Raw genomic sequence first — 17,364 nt, 5'->3', positions numbered from 1 at the left:
TGGCTGAGTGAAAAAAGTCAATCAGAGAAGGACAAACATTATACGGTCTCATTCATTTGGGGAATATAAATAATAGTGAAAGGGAATAGAAGGGAAAGGAGAAGAAATGTGTAGAAAACATCAGAAAGGGAGACAGAACATGGAAGACTCCTAACTCTGGGAAACAAACTAGGGGTTGTGGAAGGGGACGAGGGCGGGGGGTGGGGGTGAATGGGTGACGGGCACTGAGGGAGCACTTGACGGGATGAGCACTGGGGGTTATTCTGTATGTTGGCAAATTGAACACCACAAAAAATGAATTTATTATTGAAAAAAATGCTGCAATAAACACAGGATGCATGTAAAAAAAAATGGAACAGACAATGCATCCTGAAGACAAGAGGAAAATGCTTTCTGCCCCAGAATGGAGGACCTACCAGTAAATGTACCAAGAAAACTACATAAAAAAAAAAGAAAATGTGGTAACCTGGAAAGAAAATAATTAGTTTTCCTATAACAATGTCAACAGAGTCAATGAGTAAAAACGTCACATAAAAACTGGAAGAAATAACTCATGAGCTCAGCAAGAAAATCAGTATATAAAATCAGCAAATAAAATAATGATATATTCATACAAAATAACAACAAATGACATGTACAAAATTAACAAAATAATCCAATTTACACTAGCACCTTAAATAAATATTTAGGATTAAAATTTACTAACACGATGAAATTCTCCAGAAAATGACCTATACTGATGTGTTTTTGAAATGCACCCAGAAGTTCGAAAATAACTGTCCTTAGAACTTCATAAAGTCAGAGAGGCCATCTACACAAATTGCTATAGAATTGTGGTGCATCACTTCTGTTGGCTTTAAATACGTGAACTTAACTCTGGAGCTGGTTATATAGTCAGAGGACATGCAAATAGGGCCCTCCCTCCACTGATTAAACCAGCCCAGTCCTGACCCTGCAGCTGGGAGAGGAGCCCAACCCCAGGATCCCAAGGTGACCCGATTCAGGGATCAGGACACAACACAGACAAACCATCATGGAGTCTGTGCTCGGCTGGGTTTTCCTTGTCACTATATTAAAAGGTAATTCAAATAAAACCAGAGACCTTAGGTCTCTGAGGGGAAGTGTGTGAGAGAATCAGAGGATGTGGGACAGTTGTTTGACCAGATGTTTTGTGTCTGCAGGTGTCCAGGGTGAGGTGCAGCTGGTGGAGTCCGGGGGAGACCTGGTGAAACCTGGGGGGTCCCTGAGACTCTCCTGTGTGGCCTCTGGATTCACCTTCAGTAGCTATGCCATGAGCTGGGTCCGCCAGGCTCCAGGGAAAGGGCTGCAGTGGGTCGCAGCTATTAGCTATGGTGGTAGTACATACTACACTGACGCTGTGAAGGGCCGATTCACCATCTCCAGAGACAACGCCAAGAACACGCTGTATCTGCAGATGAACAGCCTGAGAGCCGAGGACACGGCCGTGTATTACTGTGCGAAGGACACAGTGAGGGGACCTCAGTGTGAGCCCAGACACAAACCTCCCTGTAGAAGGGGATCAGGACCACCAGGGGGTGCACACTCCTCACCACTTCTGTCATGAAGGCCCAGGAGCAGTGCAGATGGAGGTTCTGGGCAGCTTTCCTTTCAGGGATGGGGCTTCCTCTCCAAGGAGCAGTTTCCCCTGGGGAGCCCCTCTGAACACATGATTATGTGTTTACCTTTTCAGTCTCTTTCTAAGAGACTTAGAATTCAATGATAGCACTTGCACTTACTTGTACTTAACTTTTCCTGACCCGAAATATTAATCAATTACAAATAACTCCATTCACATCATCGGAAGCTTTGCATGAGTCCTAGTGGCACTCACTGTGGATCACAGGACCCCAAGCTAACATGCTGTCTTGCAAATTGCGGTATAGAGGAATCTCCAGTCAACACAAGAGAAAAGAGACATTGTACAAAAATGTTAATAACAGCCTGGGAGTGAGACATATTACCAGCGTGACATGGTAGGGATGTGGACTCAGAGGTCATTCACACAAACACACACACACACACACACACACACACACAAACTCAGAAGAGTATAACCATTGATCACGTTCACCTTCATGGCTGATGAGAGCCAGGCAGGCCTCTCATAAGGTCATAAATGCCTGGATGGGGATCCCTGGGTGGCGCAGCGGTTTGGCGCCTGCCTTTGGCCCGGGGCGTGATCCTGGAGACCCGGGATCGAGTCCCACGTCGGGATCCCTGCGTGGAGCCTGCTTCTCCCTCTGCCTGTGTCTCTGCCTCTCTGTCTCTCTCTGTGTGACTATCATGAATAAATAAATAAAATCTTTAAAAAAAAATAAATAAATAAATGCCTGGATGGTGCCAGGGAAGGACACTGGCTCCGGGTGTCTGTTATAGGTCAGTGGTGGGATGGAGTCCTGCTCCAGGAGGGGCTTGTGTGGAGTTAGTGTCCCAACTGCATCAAAAGAGGGAACTCCCGAGTTACTGTTTGATTTCTTATCCTTTGGGTGGAGGAGAATAATGAGCATGGAATGTCAGGGAGGTAACAGGCAGTAAAGACTGGACATAGTGTGAGGAATCATTTCACTAAACAAACATCAAACTGGAAGGAGAAAAGAGAAACATGGTCATTCTCAGTAGATAGATGTCTGAATCACAGGGAAAGGAGATGAATAATATATGGAAACAGCACGAAACTTTAAATAATAATACAAATAGGCCAAGATCTTACCCAGGTCTCAGATGGAAGCTGTCCTCTCCCCAAGGTCACAATCTGGTACTGAAGGTCATGTATACACCATGTGCTCAGAGACCAGAAGCTTCTAAAGGATCAATGAGGAACCTCAGTGTGAGGAGCTGGATTGGAGGACCTTCACCCTGCAGGGAATAACTCATGCATCCTTCTGGTGTTGAGGTCAGATCACTGTGTGTGACCTCTACCATGCCCATGTTGGAAACTAATGTCCATGAGATGGGGAAGGAGGTGGAGCCTTAGGGGAACACTTAGGTCAGGAGGTGCAGCTTCATGATAGGATCAGGGCCCTTATAAACCAGGACTGGGAAAACTCCCTGCACCCTGGCCCCATGTGAGGTGATGGGGCAAGGACAGGGTGGACGTGGGCGCTCTCCAGAGACCACAACTGCCTGCACATGGACCTCAGATGTCCCAGATTCCAGATCTGTGAGAATGAGTGTCTGTTGTTTGATCCTCCCAGTCCATGTGTGATGTTCCAGGAATGTGGACAGGCAAAAGTCCATTTTTTTTGTTGAAATTGAATATACCAATATTTACTACACACTCAGTGCTCATCATATCACGTCCCCTCCTTAACTCCCATCACCCAGTTCCCCATCCCCCACCCCCTCTCTTCCAGCGACCCTCAGTTTTTTTTCCCCCAGAGTTAAGCATCTCTCATGATTTGTTTTCCTCTGTAATATTACCCCACTAAGTTTCACTCCTTCCCTTATGGTCTCTTTCAATGTTTCCTATACTCCATATATGGGTGAGACCATATCATTGCCTTTCTGTGATTAATTTCTCTCAGTATAATAGCTCCTGTTCCATCCATGTTGGAGGAAATGTTATTTCGTGTTATTCATCATTTCTGACAGCTGTGTAATATCCCATTGTATATATAAACCACATATTTTGTATATTTTTATTGGAGTTCGATTTGCCTACATATAACAGCCAGTACTCATACCGTCAATTGCCCCTGTCAGCTCCTGTCATCTAGGTACCCCAACCCACCAACCATCTCCCCTTCCACTACTCTTTTTTTCCCCCATAGGTAGGAGTTTCTCATGTACTGTTACTGTGTCTGATAATTCCCACTCATTCTATCTCCTTTACCCTTTGTTCCCTTGCACTATTTTTATGTACTTTGCATGTGTGAAATCATATAATGTTAGTCCTTCTCTGAATCACTTACTTCACTCAGCATAATACCCTCCAGTTCCATTCACATTGAAGCAAATGGTGGGTATTTGTAGTTTCTAGTGGCTGAGTAATGTCCCATTGTATATAAACCACATCTTCTCTATGCATTCATCTCTTGATGGATACCGAGGCTCCTTCCACATCTTCTTTGTCACTCTTCTGTAGAAGGGCATCATGATTCCTCCCACACTTTGGCTATTCTGGACATTGTTGCTGTGAACATTGGGGTGCAGGGGTCCCTTAATTACATTAAATGTGCATCTTTGGGGTAAATACCATGTAGTGCAATGGCTGTGTCCTAGAGTAGGGTAGCTCTATTCTCACTTTTTCAGGACATTCCATTATGTTTTCTGGAGTGGCTGAACAAGCCTGCATTACCACCAAAAGAAGAGAAAGTTCCACTTTCTCGATATCTTCGCTGATATTTATTGTTTCTGGTCTTGTTACTTTATCCATTCTGAGTTGTGCAAGTGGGATCTTAGTGTGGTTTTCATTTGTATTTCCCTGATGTCAAGTCAAGTGTTCCTGCTAGATTTCCCATGGGTGGGGCAGGAAGAGAAGATGGGGCGTTGGAGATCAAGGAGCGAGCAGGCAACAAGAATACTGTGTGATGACAAATTCCACTTAACAATTATGAGGGAACAAAAGTGAAGGAGGACCTTCCACTTGCTGGAATAACTCATGGATCCTTTGGGTGCTGATATAGCTAACTCTGTGTCACCTCTACCATCCTCAGGTTGGAACCTCACATCTATGTGATGGAAGAAGGAGTTGGGGCCTTAGGGGAGCAATTAGGTCAGGAGATGGAGCCTCATGATGCGATCAGGAACCTTATACATCAGTATATGCAAACCTCGATGCCCTCTGGGCCGATGTGAAAGGGGGGGAAAGGACATGCTAGGACGTGGGCGCTCCAGACACTACATCTGCCTGCACCTGGACCTTACACTTCCCAGACTCCAGAGCTGTGAGAATCAGCATCTGTTGCTTAGTGCACTGAATTTGGGAATGTGGTGACATCACCCAGAAACACTTAAACAGGGTCTCTCCTCTTATTTGTCTTATACTAGTCCGTTATCTAGTCATTTGCAAATATTTTCACTCATTCTGTTGGTTGTCTTTGAGTTTTGTTGTTGGTATCTTTTGCTGTGCAAAAGCTTCTTATCTTGGTGAAGTCCCAATAGTTCATTTTTGCTTTTTTCTCCTGCCTTCATGAATGAATCTTGCAAGAAGTTACTGTGGCCAAGTTCAAAAAGGTGTTGCCTGTGTTCTCTAGGATTTTGATGGAATCTTGTCTCACATTTTGATCTTTCATCCATTTTTTAGTTTGTCTTGTGATTTGTGTAAGAGAATGATCTAGTTTCATTCTTCTGCACATGGCTGTCCAATTTTCCCAGCACCATTTATTGAAGAGACTCTTGTTTTTTCCATGGATAATCTTTCCTGCTTTGTCGAATATTAGTTGACCATAGAGTTCAGTGTCCACTTCTGAATCTCCATTCTGAGCAATTGATCAATGTGTCTGTTTTTGTGCCACTACCAGAATGTCTTGATGATCACAGCTTTGTAGTAGAACTTGCAATCCATCATTCTGATGCCCCAGTTCTGGTTTTCCTTTCAGTATTACCATGGCTATTTGGAGGTTTTTCTGATTCCACACAAACCTTAAGTTGATTTGTTCCATCCCTCTGAAGAAAGTCCGAGGTATTTTGATAGGAATTGCATTGAACGTGTAAATTGTCCTGGGTAGCTTTGACATTTTCACAAAATTAACTCTTCCAATCCATGAGCATGGAATATTCATCAATATTTTGTGTATTCCTCAATTTCTTTCAGAAGTGTTCCATAGTTTTTAGGGTATAGAAACTTTACCTCTTTGGTTAGGGTTAATCCTGGGTATCTTATGCTTTTGGGTGCAATTGAACATCTTTTTTTTATGCCTTAACATTTCTTTGTTTAATCTCATTGCTAGTGTACAGTAATGGAAGTGATTTCTGGGCATTGATTTTGTATCCTGCCACACTGCCTAATTGCTGTATGAGTTCAATCAACCTTAGGGTGGAGTCTTTTGAGTTTTCTAGATCCAGTGTCATGTCATCTGCGAAGACAGAGGTTTTGACTTCTTTTTTTTTCTTTTTTGGTTTGACTTCTTGTTTGCCAATATGAATACCTTTTGTTTCTTTTTGTTGCCTTATTGCTGAGGCTAGGACTTCTAGTGCTATGTTGAATAGTAGTGGTGAGAGTAGATATCCCTGTCTTGTTCCTGATCTTAGGGGAAGGTTCCCAGTGTTTCTCCATTGAGAATGATGTTTGCTGTGGGCTTTTCGTAGATGGCTTTTAAGATGCTGAGGAATGTTCCCTCCATCCCTACGCTCTGAAGAGTTTTGATCAGGAATGGATCCTGTATTTTGTCAAATGCTTTCTCTGTTTCTATTGAGAAGATCCTATGTTTCTTGTATGTTTTCTCTTGTTGATATGATCTATCATATTGATTGCTTTACGAGTGTTGAACCAGCCTTGCATCCCAGGTATAAATCCCATTGGTCATGGTGAATTATTTTCTTAATATTCTGTTGTGTCCTACTGGACAGTGTCTTGTTGAGAATTTTGCATCTGAATTCATCAGGGTTATTGGTCTATAATTCTCCATTTTGGTGGAGTCTTTGTCTCATTTTGGGTTTAAGGTGATTCTGGCCTCATAAAAAGAGTTTGGAGTATTCCGTCCCTTTCTATCTTTCAGAACAGCTTAATAAATACATATGGCTTCTTCTTTAAATGTTTGTTAGACTTCCCTGGGAAGCCATCTGAACCTGTATTTTTGTGTCTTGGGAGGTTTTAGATGACTGCTTCAATTTCCTCCTTGGTTATTTGCCTGTTCAGGTTTTCTATTTCTTCTCATTCCAGTTTTGCTTATTTGTGGTTTTCCAGAAAAACGTCCATTTCTTCTGTATTGCCTAATTTATTGGCATAGAAGTGGTCCAAATATGTTTTTAAAATTGTTTGTATCTCCTTCCTATTGTTTGTGAACTATTGGGACATCATCAAGATAAAAAGCTATGCACAGCAAAATAGTCAATAAAACTCAAAGTCAACCTAAAGAATGGTAAAATATATTTGTAAATGACCTATCAGGTGAAGAGCTAATATCCAAGATCTATAAAAAAAAGTTATCTAGGTTAGTTGCTGGTATGAGGTGAGTTGAGGACCCTTATTCCTCCATGATCTTGCTCCCAAAGTTTTATGTATGTATGTATGTATTTATTTATTTATTTATTTATTTATTTAAAGACAAAGTTACAAAAGAGTTTGAGGGTAACAGATAGAAAATCTCAAGATTCTTCAATGAGCACAAAGCCTGACCAGGGGTTTGATCCCAGGAACTTGCATCATCGTCTCAGCAGAAATCAAGAATCAATGGTTAACTGAGTGTTTCCCCATGGGCAACATCCTTGGGCCATTTTTTAAAGAATGCATTTATTTATTCATGAGAGACACACAGAGATAGAGACATAGGCAGAGGGAGGAGAAGCAGACATGCAGCGTGCCTGATGCTGGACTTGTCCCCAGTACTCAGATATCATGACCTGAGTCAAAAACACACACTCAACCACTGAGGTACCCAGGTGTACCACCCCAATTTTTTAAAGAATTTTTTCTTCCCTGAGAGTCATACAGTGAGAGACAGAGACACAGGCAGAGGGAGGAGCAGGCTCCATGCAGGGAGCCCAATGTGGGATTCGATCCTGGAACTCCAAGGTCATGCCCTGGACCTAAGGTAGGCGCCAAACTGCTGAGCCACCCAGGGATCCCTCCCAAGTGATTTTAAACCAGAATCAATACCTATTCTTATGAAGCTATTCAAATAATAGAAATTGAAGGAAAACTACCAGACTCATTCTCTGATGTCAGCATTACATTGACCCCCAAACCAAAGACCCAGTTATTAAGGAGAATTACAAACAATTATATTGATTAATATGGATGCAAAAGTCTCACATAGTTCCTAACTCTAAGATCCAACACTACAAAAATACTAACCAGAAAGGAAAAGGATCTATAGTCTCAAACTTCTAGAACACTTATGAAAGAAATTGAGGAAAACACACACAGATTGAAAACATTCTATTCTCATGGATTGGAGTTATAAGTATTCATAAAATATCTATGCTACCAAGAGCAATCGACACATTCAATGAAAACCCTATCAAAATACCATGAACTTTGTTCTAGGAAATAGAAGAAACAATGCTAAAAGTTGTAAGGAACCAAGAATGATCCTGACGAGACAAGACAATGTTGAAAACAACCCAAAGCAGAAGGTATCACAATTGTGGAGTTCAAAGTTGTGTTCGGGATCCCTGGGTGGCGCAGCGGTTTAGCACCTCCCTTGGGCCCAGGACATGATCCTGGAGACCCGGGATTGAATCCCACGTTGGGGTCTCAGTGCATGGAGCCTGCTTCTCCCTCTGCCTGTGTCTCTGCCTGTCTCTCTCTCTCTCTCTTTCTCTCTCTCTCTCTCTCTCTGTGTGTGTGTGACTGTCATAAATAAATTTAAAAAATTTTTAAAAAACAGCAACAAAAAAAACAAAGTTGTGATCATCAAGGTGGTATAATATTGGCAGTAAAAGAGGTACATAGGTCAATGGAATACAGTATAGAATGCAGAAATGGAAACACAACTCTACAGTCATATTGTCTTTGACAAAGCACAAAAAAGAGTATCCACTGGAAAAGGAAAATCTTTTCAACAGGTGGGGTTGTGAATATTGGACAGTCACAAGTAAAAAAATGAACCTGGGCCACATTCTTACAAGTGACACAGAGATAAACATCAGAGTAGATGAAAGTCCTAATTGTGAAGCAGGACACCATCAAAATCCTAGAGATTTTGTGACCTCAGGCACAACAGTTTCTTGCTACTCAAGTCTCTAGAGGGAAGGAAAACAAAACCAAAAATAAACTATATGGATTCCATCAGGGAAAGAGCAGTTGTAGAGCTATGGAAACACTCAACATAATTTAAAGACAACCTATAGGATGGGAGAAGATATTTGCAAATTGATCTTCAGATTAAGGCTGGTTTCCACAATATACAGCACAATTATCAACCTAAACAAACACAAAATGAAAAACCCAATCAGAAATGGGCAGAAGACATGAACAGACACCCTGTCCTGATATGAAATCCCACCTCACATCATATATTATGTAGCTCATGCACATGCACGATGAAATTCATTGTCTCCTGAAGCTCTGCCTTATACAAACTCCATGATTGGACCAGACAATGAATACAGCAGAAAAGAGGGAAGACATTTCCTGTCTCACTGGAAGACCTACTAGAGAACCTGGCAGAAAAAATAAATAAATGTGAGGCAGGGCAAGATGACAGAGGAGTGGGGGTCCTCAACTCACCTGGCCCCATCAAATACTTAGATAAGTTACAAACCATCCTGAGCACTTTCAAATTCGACCTGAGATTTAAAGAGAGATTGGCCAGAAAACTACAGAGAGAAGAGTTTTCACTTCTAAAAATGTAGGAAGGCAGAAATAATAAAATAAAAAATATCAACTAGGGGAGGAAAACTGTGATGAGCCCATGTAAGGCCCACAGCTAAAGCCCCCAGGACAAGAAAGTCCACCCCTGGAGAAGCTGGAACATTATAAATCTGCCTTGTGTCTTCCCAGACAGAAAAGTGATTACTAGTAAAATTGGGCAAAATCACAGGAAGGGCATTGAAGCATCCAGTTCCCAGTGTCACTAGTAGAGGAAGTGAGTCCAGGGGCAAGCGCAACAAATGTGGGATCTCAGTAAAGGGTTGAAACGTGCACCTAGCAGGGCATGTAGAAGCCAGTCTTTCCAGGGTCTGGCGGTGGGATCTCCAGAGGGAGTTGTCTGTGGTCCGCTGGCTTCGGGAGCCATGATCCCTGGGAGCATGATTCCAGCACCCAGGGACCTGGATCCCAGGGCACAGAGCAGATACATACCAGGATCCTGGACCTCCCCTGGAAGAGATGGCGGTGGGGAAGGCACAGGACAGGGAGGATTCTCATGCCCCTGGGGGCCCTGAAAGCTGTGCAGACCTACACCCACAGGCCAGGCTGTGAGCATCTAGGCCAGTGCAGACTGGGAGACTGTGGTAGTTACTGAGGGGAGCTGATTCCAGGGTTCGAGAACTGGCTGCCACCGTGTTGTTGTTCATCCTTGTTTCACCTTGTGCCTGGGAGAGAAGGGCTGTCAGGGAACAAAGGACTCACATGGTAAAAGGCTCCCACTATGTCCAGCACCGAGCAAGGGTGAAAAGAGGGAAAATGATTTGGAAACATCAGTGAGGTTGACAAACCATGAGAGACTCCTAACTCTGGGAAACGAACAAGGCCTTTTGGAAGGGGAAGTGAGCAGGTGGTTTCAGTAAATTGGTGATGGGCACTGACAGGGGCACTGATGGGATGAACACTGGGTGTATATTATAGGTTGGATTCAAACTTCAATAAAAATATATAATATGGGCAGCCCTGGTGTTTCAGTAGTTTATAGCTGCCTTCAGCTCAGGGTGTGATCCTGGAGACCTGGGATCAAGTTCCACATCAGGCTCCCTGCACATGGACCCTGCTTCTCCCTCTGCCTGTGTCTGTGCTTCTCTCTCTATTTGTCTGTCATGAATAAATAAATTATGTATATATATATCTCATATATATACATACATATATTATGTACATAAATAATGCAGAAAAAATAACATCTTATTGAAGAAGAAATGGGTCAATGAAGAAAATAAGAATTTAAGCAAAATTTTGATCAATGAAAATTAAATCATGACTTGTTAAAGCTTTGGACCAACCAACAGCCATCCACAGATGGAACGACTGATGACTACAGGTCTTCCTCAAAAACAGGAAAAGTCTAAAACAAGCAAGATAAACCTGCACCTAAAAGAGCTGAAGAAAAAGATCAAAGAAAGCCTAAACCTAACTGGAGAAGAGAAAAAAATGAATATTAGAGTATAACTTAAGTATATAGAAATAAAAAAGGCAAACAAACTTAGGAGCTAATATTATGTAAATATTAGTAAGTGTAAAAAGTCATGAGACAGATTTGACAATTTAAAGGTGAAAGTACCCAAACTAAAAATTCATGAATGAATGAGGAGAGATCACAATGAAAACCTAAGAATTACAAGCGACTATAAGAAGAAATTTTGAGCAGTTATAAGCCAAGATATTGGATGATCTGGAGAAATGGATGCAATCCTAGGAACACAAACCAACCAAAAACAGAAACAACAATGAATGGACAAACTGCAGAAAACAATTACTTGGAAATAAAAATGAATCATAATTAAAAGTCTCCCAAAAGCAAGATTATATGGACAGATGATTCCCCATGGAAATTCAACAAGAACAATCAGTATCTATTCTTCTATAACGATTCCAAATAATAGAAATTAAAGGAAAACTTCCAGACTCACTTTCTGATGTCAGCATTACCTTGACCCCAAAACCAAACATCCCAGTAAGAAGGAGAATTACAGAACAATGCCATTGATGAATCTGGATGCAAATTTCACACCAAGATCCTTACCATGAGGATCCAATAGTATATTAATAGGATTATTCACGACAATGAAAAAAATGGGCTTAATTCTTGGGCTGCAAAGGTGGTTCAGTATGTGTTTATTGAACAGTGTGATAATCCCATTAATAAAATAAAGGATAAGAACCATTTTATCCTCTCAACTGATGCCCAAAAATAATTTGACAAAATATATTATTCTTTCTTGATAAAAATCTTTTCCTGTTTACGGATAGGGGGATAAACCAAATTCACGAAAGCCATCTACAGAAGATACACAAAGAATGTCATCCTCAATGTGGAAAACCTGAGACCATTTCTCGTAGGGTAAGGAACATGACAGGATTCTGCACTGTCACCACCTTTATTCAACATAAAACTAGACATCCTAGCCTGAATAGTCAGAAAAATAATTAAAAGTCATGCAAATCACCAAAGAAAAAAAACAAAATTTCACTCTTCACAGACAACAAGATACTTTAAGGAGAAACCACAAAGGCTCTATCGAAAAATTGCTGGAACTGACACAGGAATTCAGCAATATCTGAGTATATAAAATTAACGCAAGGAAGTCACTGGCATTGCAATATGCTACAAATGAAAGAGAAGAAAGATAAACCAAGGACAATGAATCCCATTTATAACTGCATCAGAAAATTCATATAATGGGAATAATCCTAACCAAAGAGGGAAAGGACCTAAAGTCTAAAAATTCTAAAATACATAACAAAGATATTAAAGAAGACACAAATATATGGAAAACATTCTACTCCTATGGAGAGGGAGAATGAATATTGATCTAATGTCTATGCCACTAACAGCAATCTACGCGTTCGATACAAACCCTATCAAGACACCACAAACATTTTTCTAGGAAATGGAACAAACAATCCTAAAACATGTAAGGAAACAAAAAAATCTGTCTAGGCAAAGGAATGTGGAAAAAACCCAAAGCAGAAGGCATCACAGTTGGGGATTTCAAAGTTGTGGTCATCAAGACAGTATAATAGTAGCAGTAGAACATGCACATAGGTCAATGGATTAGAAGAGAGAACCCGGAAATGGACACACCTCTGTGGTCAACTTATCCTCAACAAAGTACAAAAGACTATCGACTAGAAAAAGGACAATCTTTTCAACAAGTGGTGTTGGAAATATTGGACAGCTGCAAGTAGAAGAATTAACCTGGCCACATTCTTACACTCCACACAAAGATAAACTCAGAGTAGATGAAAGACCTAAATGTGAGGCAGGAAACCATCAAAATCCAAGAGATTTTGTGACCTCGGGCACAACAGGTCCTTGGTACTCAAGTCTCCAAAGGGAAGGAAAACAAAAGCAAAAATGAACTCCATGGACAACACCAAGGAAGGAGCTGTCCACAGCTATGGAAACACTGAACATAATTAAAAGGCAACCTAACAAATGGGAAAATATAAGGACGCCTGTGTAGCTTGAGCATCTGTCGTTGGCTCAGTGATCCCAGGGTTCTGGGATTGAGACAGCATCAGGCTCCCTGTAGGGAGCGTACTTCTCCCTCTACCTGTGTTTCCGCATCTCTCTCTCTCTATCTCTCATGAATAATAAATAAGATTTTTGCAAATCTATCTTCAGATTAAGGCTGGTTTCAAAATGGAGACAGAAATCATCAAACTAAACTACTACAAAGTGAAAACTACAATCAGAAATGGGCAGAAGACATGAAGAGACACCCTGTCCTGAGTTGAGTTGCCGACTCTCACCTTATATTATGTAGGTCATCCACATGTAAAATGAAATTTATTGTCTCCTCTAGATCGACCTTATATCAACTGCATGAATAGAACAGACAATGGATCCAAAAGAAAAGAGAGAAGTATTTTCTGCCCCAGACTGTAGGACCTACCAGAAAACCTGGCAAGAAAACTACATAAAAGAAATGAAAAATTGGTAAACTGAAAGAAAATAATTTGTTTGCCTATGACAATGTCTTAAAAGAGTCAATGAGTAAAAACCTCACATAAAAACTGGAAGAGGGATCCCTGGGTGGTGCAGCGGTTTGGCGCCTGCCTTTGGCCCAGGGCGCGATCCTGGAGACCCGGGATCGAATCCCACATCGGGCTCCCGGTGCATGGAGCCTGCTTCTCCCTCTGCCTGTGTCTCTACCTCTCTCTCTCTCTCTGTGACTATCATAAATAAATAAAAAATTAAAAAAAAACTGGAAGAAATAACTCATGAGTTCAGTAAAAAATAAAGATGTAAAATAAGCAAGTACAATAAAAGTTTGTTTCTACAAACTAAAAACAAATTACCTATAGAAAATTAAGAAAATGATTCGTTTTTCACTGGTATCAAAAATAAATATTCAGGATTAAAACTGACTAAGGAGATAAAATACTCTGTGGAAAATGACCTACATTAATGAAAGTCTCTTTAAAATGCAGCCAGAAATGCAAGATAACCCTGCTTACACATTAGAACTTCATATAGTCATAGTGCCATATACACAAATTGCTAGAGAATTGTGGTACAACACTTGTGTTGACTTTTAAAGACTCAAATGTAAGTCTGGGGCTGGTTATATACTCAGAGGACATGCAAATACCACCTTCTCTCCTCTGATTAAAACAGCCCAGCCCCGAACCTGCAGCTGAGAGGAGTCCCAGCCCCAGGATCCCCAGGTGACCCCATTCAGTGATCAGGACAGAACACAGACAACTCACCATGGAGTCTGTGCTCAGCTGGGTTTTCCTTGTCACTATTTTAAAAGGTAATTCATGGAGAACAAGAGACCTTGAGTCTGTGAGTGGAGGTGAGTGAGAGAAATAGGCAATGTGGGACAGTTGTTTGACCAGGATGTCTTGTGTCTGCAGGTGTCCAGGGTGAGGTGCAGCTGGTGGAGTCTGGGGGAGACCTGGTGAAGCCTGGGGGTTTCTTGAGACTCTCCTGTGTAGCCTCTGGATTCACCTTCAGTAGCTATGCCATGAGCTGGGTCCGCCAGGCTCCTGGGAAGGGGCTGCAGTGGGTCACACGGATTTATGCTAGTGGAAGTAGAACGAGCTATGCAGACGCTGTGAAGGGCTGATTCACCATCTCCAGAGACAATGTCAAGAACACGCTGTATCTGCAGATGAACAGCCTGAGAGCCGAGGACACGGCCGTGCATTACTGTGTGAAGGACACAGTAAGGGGACCTCAGAGTGAGCTCAGAGTGAGCCATCTACACAAACCTCCCTGTAGAGGGGGATCGGGACCACCGAGGAGGGGTGCACACTCCTCACCACTTCTGTCTTGAAGGCCCAGGAGCAGGTGCAGATGGAGGTTCTGGGCAGGTGTCCTGTCAGGGTCTGGGATTCCTCTCCATTGATCAGTTTCCCCAGGGAGCCCCTCTGGACAAAGGACTTTGTGCTTAACTATGCAAGGTCTTATTTAGAAACTTAGTTTATATAGGAAAACAACTTCTTTATATGCCCAAAAGACAGTTGCTTATATCTATTTAATGTTTTGCATGAATATGAATAATATACACATAACTCCATGTACCTCATCTTTAGTTGAATCATCAATGCAAGAGAGGTGGGTTGGGGAAGGGGGTGACAGGGTGACAGGACATGAGGGGGGCACTTGAAGGGTTGAGCACTGGGTGTTACACTATACTTGGCCAATCGAACCCCAATAAAAATATACATTAAAAAACAGACCATGCACCCCCCAGAAAGCTGACTTCTAGATAAATGAGAACAATGATTAAAGAGAAGCAGCAAAATTTATGAAGTGATAATCAACTTGGATTGAGGACTTACCCAGACTCTCAAGTGCAAGCTGTCCTTTTACCAAGGTCACCAGCTGGTTCAGATGGTCAAGTGTACACTGTGTGCTCAGAGACCAGAAGCTTCTACTGGATCCATGAGTTTCATCAGGGCGAGAAGCTGTATTGGTGGACCTTCCACCTGCAGGGAATAACTCATGGATCCTTCAGGTGCTGAAGGATCATCTCACTGGGTGTGACCTCTACCATCCCTGTGGTGAAACCTAATGTCCATGTGATGGGAGGAGGAGGTGGGGCCTTCAGGGGCACTTAGGTCATGAGGCTTAGTCCCATTGCAGAATCAGGTCCCTTATACACCAGGACTGGGAAAGCTCCCTGCCCCTGGCCCCATGTGAGGTGACAGGGAATGGAGGCCTAGGACATGGGCATTCTCAAGGCATAATATCGTCCTGCAGCTGGACCTCAGATCCCCAGACTCAAGAACTGTGGGAATGAGTGTCTGTTGTTTAATCCACTCCATCCATGTAAGTTGTTCCACCAGGGGGCACAGGAACATTAGTGACACATTAGTGACACATGAACCCAAACACCAATGCTTTGGTGTTTCCAGGAGTGATGACTGTGATGACCCTGAGGGATTTGAGTGCCATCATCTCCTTATGCAGTTGTGTCATACTGACTACTGTGAGTTGTGTGCCTCAGCTACTTTAGCATTTGACTTTTTACTTCATATGCAATCCCTTTTGTAAAGGGTCTTTACACCATCCAGGTAACAGGACCTGGTGATGACAATATCTAACACCTCTGTCATCCCTTTTTTTTTTCTTAAAAGATGAGTACTTTCATCGAAGAAGAAGTGGTTTTGGAGTATTCTCTAGAATGATGTAAGTTGGTTTTTGTTTTTTTTTTTTATGATAGTCACACAGAGAGAGAGGCAGAGACACAGGCAGAGGGAGAAGCAGGCTCCGTGCACCGGGAGCCCAACGTGGGATTCGATCCTGAGAAGCAGGCTCCGTGCACCGGGAGCCCAACGTGGGATTCGATCCTGGGTCTCCAGGATCGCGCCCTGGGCCAAAGGCAGGCGCCAAACCGCTGCGCCACCCAGGGATCCCACCTCTTCTCATCCTATCCCATAGTTTACACATTAATGCAGCTGAGAGTGCAGTTGTGTCAGGAAGTTAAGTCCACACATCATAACTCATCCAGTGTGGCAGCCCCAAATGAACTTAACAGGAGGAGTGGCGCAGCTTTGTCCAAAATCAGCATGATTTGTGCATTTATCTCCTTTTCCCAAACTTGCACATCCAGGACTTTAATCATGAGAGGATGAAGGAGAGGGTGGAGCACAGAGGTTCCATAACACAGTGGAGGCCCAGGACCTAGGTGGAGGTTTGATGAATGTGTAAGCCCACTTTGGGGCAGAAGGTTGTTCTACCTGCAATACAACCCTCCCTCCTGACTGTGTCCAGGACCCTGGCCAGCCCTTTGAAGACATTCTCCACATGGGAGCAAGAGGAGCCAGGGCTTATTGAATGAGATCTCAGAGAGAACATAGAAGTCTCAAAGGTCACTGCAGACCCTGCTCCCAGGAAATCCCCAGAAACTAGTACTCACCTTCCCCTTTCCCAATTTCATAAAAAGTCACATCACACGTGCACTGCCTCAGCTGGGAAATAGATGGTGCCCAGCCCTGATATATTTGCTTTTTGGACCTCCTCAACTAGGACTTACTAATTTTCTTCATTTCTTACATTTTCTTACATCACTTCCATGGATTCATGACATCATGGACTCAACCTTCTGCACTGAGGTCCCTGCTGTCCTGAGAGCCAAGTACCATGGAAACTAGAGTAACACTTACAATCATAATAACACCTACGGTCAAGCCAAAAGGATCATTTACTCACCCGGGGCACATATGGTTCTTGGGAGGAACACTCTCAACTTAGTTTGAAAGGGTAGGGTCATTGTCCCCTTCCCACATGACAGGGGACACGGAGCCCCAAAAACGCAGGCACTTCCATGGTTATTAGCTCCAAGATGAGCCCCCACCAGCTTCCAGTCCCTAATTCCACATGGGAAGTATGAGGATAAGGGCATCTG

General features: G+C 42.6%; 3 gene segments (V, D, J or C); all 3 read left to right on the top strand.

Moving 5' to 3' along the window:
- The window catches only part of LOC112930265 (immunoglobulin alpha-2 heavy chain-like), a 1,136,867-nt gene that overhangs the window by 204,759 nt on the left and 914,744 nt on the right, over positions 1 to 17,364 (top strand).
- Positions 1 to 17,364, top strand: part of LOC112930321 (immunoglobulin gamma-1 heavy chain-like) — a 931,325-nt gene that overhangs the window by 140,742 nt on the left and 773,219 nt on the right.
- On the top strand, positions 957 to 16,144 carry LOC140599451 (immunoglobulin heavy variable 3-23-like). The segment is given in 4 exon segments: positions 957 to 1,079; positions 1,182 to 1,489; positions 14,623 to 14,703; positions 16,094 to 16,144. Coding segments are annotated over 4 exon segments (486 nt in total).

The sequence above is a fragment of the Vulpes vulpes genome, chromosome 6, assembly GCF_048418805.1.
Source record: "Vulpes vulpes isolate BD-2025 chromosome 6, VulVul3, whole genome shotgun sequence".
NCBI classification, from domain to species: domain Eukaryota; kingdom Metazoa; phylum Chordata; class Mammalia; order Carnivora; family Canidae; genus Vulpes; species Vulpes vulpes.
This window is presented reverse-complemented; position numbering and strand designations above follow the sequence as displayed.